Source organism: Sphaerodactylus townsendi, linkage group LG12 (genome assembly GCF_021028975.2).
Source record: "Sphaerodactylus townsendi isolate TG3544 linkage group LG12, MPM_Stown_v2.3, whole genome shotgun sequence".
In the NCBI taxonomy this organism is placed as follows: domain Eukaryota; kingdom Metazoa; phylum Chordata; class Lepidosauria; order Squamata; family Sphaerodactylidae; genus Sphaerodactylus; species Sphaerodactylus townsendi.
The window spans coordinates 10507651-10513650 of record NC_059436.1 but is presented as its reverse complement, the minus strand read 5'-3'; the positions used below and the strand labels follow the sequence as shown (position 1 = coordinate 10513650).

Here is a 6000-nt window from a genome sequence, read left to right as displayed (position 1 = left end):
CAGGCGAAATGGACTCTGTAGTAGTGACTCTGTACAGACTCTGTAGTAGTGACTCTGTACGGCCTTGAGTGGCTGAATGGAGAATTACATTCCAGGTATCAATAATGTCAATCTCTCTCTGACCTTTCAACTTTTTTAACAGTGTAAATGCATAAGGCACAGAAGTTTAAAAAATGGTTCATATAGTTATCAGACATGATGGATACATAAAACCTCAATGTTTAGAGGAACAGTACCTCCCAACAACAAGAGGGAGGGGCAAAGGAAGATTTTAGCTTCCATACTCCTCTTGGAAACTCAAAAGTGTATTTAGTTGTTCAATGTTGAACAAAATGCTGGACTAGAATGACGCTCTGCCCGAGTTTTTCCCCTCCTATACTGAAATATCAACATTTAGTTTCTTCATTCCCAACCCCAGAAACAAAGCACACATTATTTCCCAGTATCTTTCATATAAAAACAAATACTTTTAATGATAGTTTATGAAAAATACATTTTGAAACTGTACATAAAAATATTTCAGTGTCTTCCTACCTTCTCACGCAACAGAAGGGGATTGTTGCCATTGTTTTAAAAAAAATTAGCATGAAAATGGTTAAAAGACAGTAGTCCAGATTCACAGATTTGTTAATATCTATAAGTATAAATTATGGACTATATATATATACATGTATATAAAAAGAAGAAAAGATTGGAGGTGTCCATTGAATAGACGAATGTTATAATTGCACAATACATATTAAATTGCTGAAGGCGTCCTTAACAATCAGGATATTTTGATGAAAGGTTACTCAGTAATGTTACATACAGGTTGCTTGCACAAGCTGACTGACAGCCATCTCATTATGAAAAATGTACGTAGTTCCCAAAGACAGAATCCTGCAGGACCCTGGATGCAGTTCCAGTGGCAATCACGGGGGGGAAGAAGACACACAACATAAAATGATCTTACAGAACAGGGACCTAAGCGTTCAACAACAATCCATAGCATATAGGTCACTGTGAATTTTGGAAAGCTGGGAAAAGTCTAGAGACCAAAAGGTATTTATTGTAGGGGGCAGTATATTCAGATATTACTTACAGCAAGTCAGGATAATAATGAACTACCCTGTGTGCATTTTTCCAGTATCTCTCTGTAGCACACAGCGTTTGCAAATCATATTAAAACAGCATTAAAAACAAAGACTTATCAATTGCAATTTTTTTAAAAAATCACAATATTTGGGAGCTTAAATGCAATTGCCAGCAAGCCCAGATCAATTTCCTGGATAACAAGGCGTAGACTTCAAGACTAGGCAGTAGAAAAATGTAGGTCCAAATTTTTGCACAATGATGAATTTTTTGGACACAAATGTCAACATTCTTTGGATATGCTTAATAGCTTTCCCAGGCTGACATCTAGGTGGGACCCATTTAATAGATGACCTGGATATTGGATTTGATAACTTATGATTTTACTAGATTTATACCCCGCCAATTTCTGGCTGAGGTGAGACTCGAGATCGAACAGACCAAAACATACATTGTCACATGGTCTATGAAAAAAGAACCATGTTGACACTGTATGCTCCTTCTGCATTACGATGCAGCTACACCAAACAGGAAGTGATGTAAGGTAAGAGGATTCATTCTCCAGTTGGTCCTGAACAGCTGCTGCTTGAATGGAAGAGAGACAGCACAAAGAAAGACAGCAACATTTTATCTGCTGGCCAGAAACCCTTTGTCAGCATAACTAAATCACCCAGTTGCAGGCTTCCAAAGGTGGGCTTCCATGCATAACAAAGAATTAAGCACACCAACCTTTCAGCATGGGAATGAGGCCCACGTGGTCCCAACATGAGGACTGGCCATGCGGTCAGGCCACACATGATCAGCAGCTTTTTAAACATGGCCCCATTGAAAGGACAGGCTTTCCTAGCACATACAAATCCTACAACATTGATATGTTGGATTTATGTTGCAGGAAAAGAGATTCCACCTAAACATTAGGAAGAACTTCGTGACTGTCAGGGTTGTTCGACAGTGGAATTCACTGCTTCAGAGAGTTGTGGAGTCTCCTTCTTTGAAGGTTTTTAAACAGAGGCTGGATGAACATTTGTCAGGAGTGCTTTGATTGTGTGTTCCTGCATGGCAGGGGGTTGGACTTGATGGCCCTTGTGGTCTCTTCCAACTCCATAATTCTGTGATCCGGATTAACTATTAAGCACAGATTAATAGTTATTCCCAGAGTCCTCTCTGCAACACCCCTTTGTGAAAATTCAAGATATTCACCCATATTTGGTTTTACAGGATTCATCCATTACTGCCTGATGCACAAACAAAGAACGGTGCATCAAACTACACAGGCATCACCAACAAGGGTCTCCAGGTATGCAGCACCCGGAGACACAAAGACAGTTTCCTCCCCAACCCCATCCCGAACAGTTCACATTTCGTAACAGAAGTTGGGCTACAAATACTTTCTCATTCATGGCTGTGTTTATCTTGTGCCAAGGAAACCAAAATTGAAGAACAGCTGCCAGCATCATGCATTAGGAAGGAAATTTATTTCCTGCATGTGTGCAATTCATTCTACCAGTTATGAGAAGGGTCAGTGAGCTGACACTGAAGTCCCATTTCTAACGGACAGAATCCTTCTGATCTCCATGCTGACTTGGGAGATTAAACTTTGAAGTCACATGGACTAGAAACTTGCTTTCTTAATTTGCAGTGTGTAGTCAAGCTCTGCCCTTTGTCCCTTCCCTCTGAACATCTGGAACCCTTCCATTCCTCGGCAAGTTCAGGGAAAAAGCAGCCACGTTCAGGATCTATTCCCAGCCCTTCCTGCCAAACCATGACAGCCAATTCCTGCCTAGCTTTTGCATCACAATAAAAAGAGAAAAAATGACATCATGAAGCTCTTTCAGTTCAACAGAGTCTTTGATTTGATGGCTCCCAAGTGCCTGGGATTTGAATTGAGAAGTGGAGTGTGTTTAGAAAAGTAACACAGAAGAGGTTTCCAAAGCTTCTTGCAAGAAACCCATCGCAGGAACCCTTATCCAAGTCCCACTTGTGAAATTGCTTGCACACTTGCTCTCTGCAGGACAGGCACACCCAAATGCACGCAGGAGTTCCAGAGGCAGGCAGGCAAGCAGGCACTGGCTGAGCATTTTCAGGGACTGGTACAGCTGCTTGCTGTGTAGGAGGGCCACACGAGCCATTGAGTCTTTACACCAAGGATCCTGCTTGGCTCTGGGCAGGCACCATGACGGGCACCGCCCCCCATGCGGGTCAGGGTAGAGGATGTGAGCCCTGGGGGGAGGTTTATAGCTCAATATTTCCTGGGGCTGAGCCCCGTTTGTCCTGTGCTGAGCATTCCTATGGACTGGCACGTTGGCATGGTGGCAGTGGATCCCGTTGACAGTCGGCGGGAAGTAGAGAGGCAAGGATTGGCTGGAGAGGCTGGGGGTGGGGGTGAGCGTTCCGCCTCGAGGGTTGGTGTAAGGTGGCTTGTAGCCCATCATGCTTCCAGTGGTGGTGGTGACCGAGGCCGTGTCCGAAGGAGGCTTGGAGGCATACAGTTTGTGGTCCTGAGTGGTGCTCATTGAGGACAAAGTGCCATTTTTGGAGACAATGTCCGAACCGGGACTTTTAGCCCAGGAAAGCGTCTTGGGAGCGACAGCATCTTCCCTGCAGAAGGGAGGACAGAGATCAGTAAGGGAAGAAGCAAACAGGAGGGTGAAAAACTGTTCAGCAATTTTCTTCCCAATACTTTTTCTTGCTGACTTCTATGTATAGGTTATTCATACCATCATACAAATTCGAACAATTATTACAAAGAAGAGCAATCATAAAAATCAACAGCCACGCTACTTGTTCGGTGCCAAAAATAGGCTGCCATAGTTTAAAGGAAAATGATTCTGTCTCTCTTCCAGCCCTTCAACATACAAGTTCTGTTAAACCTCACAGTGCCGTATCTTTTAAAAGCATGACGACGTCACTACCGCCTTTATTTCTCCGTTTTCAGCACGTTAACAACTCTGCAGCTGCATTTCCAACCTGTTTCCCACTCTACCCGTTAATTGCTGTACCAATGCAGTCATTCATCCGCAGAAATTAACCATCGAATAAACCGAACTAGTTTTGTCCAAAGTCGAAGTGACCAGTGTCCTCCTACCACACACACCATCTCTGTCAACAACATTCTCGCTCTCAGTCTGACTAAGCTACACCGAGGCTGCAGCTATCTCCATGAGAAATCCAGAGAAGGCAAATAATTTCCAGAAGGGCTGCACACAGTATATTTGAAATTGCTCTTTAGACTAATACGGTCATTTTCTTCTTCTTCTCAGTTTATAACCAGCTCATTAAATGTTAAACACAAAAATTTAAAAAAACAGCCTCTTCAAAAAAAGACAGAGTGCCATTGTTACTTATTTACTGCAGGTGTTCCAGAAATTGTCCCTTGAGGAAGGATTTCAATTATCCAAATGGTACATTAAAAATTGAATTGCATACAAGGAACATTCCAATAAAATATGCACCAACATACCAATCTGGTCTAAAGAACAGGCACACAAATACTCTGGAAAAAGGGTCCTCAATCTGCCATTTTTACCAGGAGTCACCGGCTTGTGATTTTCAGAGTAAAATCCCTGGCGACCAAAGCAGTAGTTCCGTTTGAGCGAGCAGTACCCCTGCCTCATCCCCTCATGCAAGCCCGACCTTTGGGCTGATCCCAGCAATATTGTCATTGAACTGGTAGACACAGAAGCTAGGGGACATCAAAGACATCAGTAACTCACTTGGGCTAACATGCACATTTTTAACACCTACTCTGATGGATGCCCACCACAAAGACGCCCAATCTGCACAGAAGCGTGTTTTAAATTCTGACTCAGGCACATGTTCCAGGGTCAGAGCTCTCCTCCCAATACATTTGAGCATCATAAACTGATGTTCACAGTGAACCAGGATTCTCACTTGATCTCATTGGCTATTTCCTCCTGTACATCCTTCTTCTTCCTTCTGTAGACGAACATCTGGAGAGCAAACAAGAGGATCAGGCCGAGTCCAATGAGGGCTCCCACGACTGCACCAGCCACCACCGCTGCATTGAAAGCTGCAAGGGCCACACAGCAGAAGAAAAGTTTGTTGTTGTTTTAAAAGTTGCTTTCCCCATCTTTTTTCATGAAGAGGAGGAGGAGGAGGAGTAGGAGGAGTTTGGATTTACATCCCCTCTGTCTCTTCTGTAAGGAGACTCAAAGCAGCTTTATTAATCTTCTTGTTCTCCCCTGGCCACAAACACCCCGGTGAGGTAGGTGGGGCCGAGAGAAGTTTGAAAACAATAATGCAGAACTAACAAGGTCACCCAGCTGGTATGTGTTGGAGTGCACAAGCTAATCTGGTTCACCAGATAAACCTCCACAGCTCAAGTGGCAGAGCAGGGAATCAAACCTGGTTCTCCAAATTAGAGTACACCTGCTCTTAACCACTACGCCATGCTGGCCCATTTGGTGGCTGAGTGGAGTGAAGCTGTGGCCTTGAGCGCTCACCTGGATTCACCTCCAGAGTGATGGTGCAATTGGAATAGCCAGCCAAGTTGGAGGCATTGCAGATGTATGTTCCGGACATGTCTGTGGTGAGGTTCATCAGCGTCAGCGTCCCCTTCGAGAGGTCTGCAAGAATTGATACCTTGAAAACCACATCCTCCTTTGCATCAACAGTGCCCTTGGGCAGGCCCAGCCTTCAGGCAAACTGCTTACCCACAAAGGGTAATGCATGCAGCACAGAATTCTGGGAGATCTCTACGAACATTCTAAAGGTGACAGCTGGAAACAGCTGCTCCCTGACTCTTGCTGAGGAAAGATGTCATGTGTTCTGTTCAACCAAAAAGGCTCTGACTGAAATGTTTAATATTGTAAACTATGCTTGAAATTGCAACCAAACGATGAACTGTAAATGTACCATTATATAAGTGATACTTTATGTATGTATACATGTTTCTCTCTCATGTCAGTG

General features: G+C 43.6%; 1 protein-coding gene across 1 annotated transcript in view; it reads right to left on the bottom strand.

Moving 5' to 3' along the window:
* Positions 1 to 447: 447 nt before the first annotated feature.
* Positions 448 to 6000, bottom strand: part of ESAM (endothelial cell adhesion molecule) — an 85921-nt gene continuing 80368 nt past the window's right edge. The window contains exons 5-7 of the mRNA XM_048513444.1: positions 5535 to 5657; positions 4963 to 5101; positions 448 to 3669 (exon numbers count right to left, since the gene is read on the bottom strand). Of these exons, the coding sequence (XP_048369401.1) occupies positions 2973 to 3669; positions 4963 to 5101; positions 5535 to 5657 (959 nt within the window). The 3' untranslated portion in view covers positions 448 to 2972. The remainder of the gene's footprint in view (positions 3670 to 4962; positions 5102 to 5534; positions 5658 to 6000) is intronic.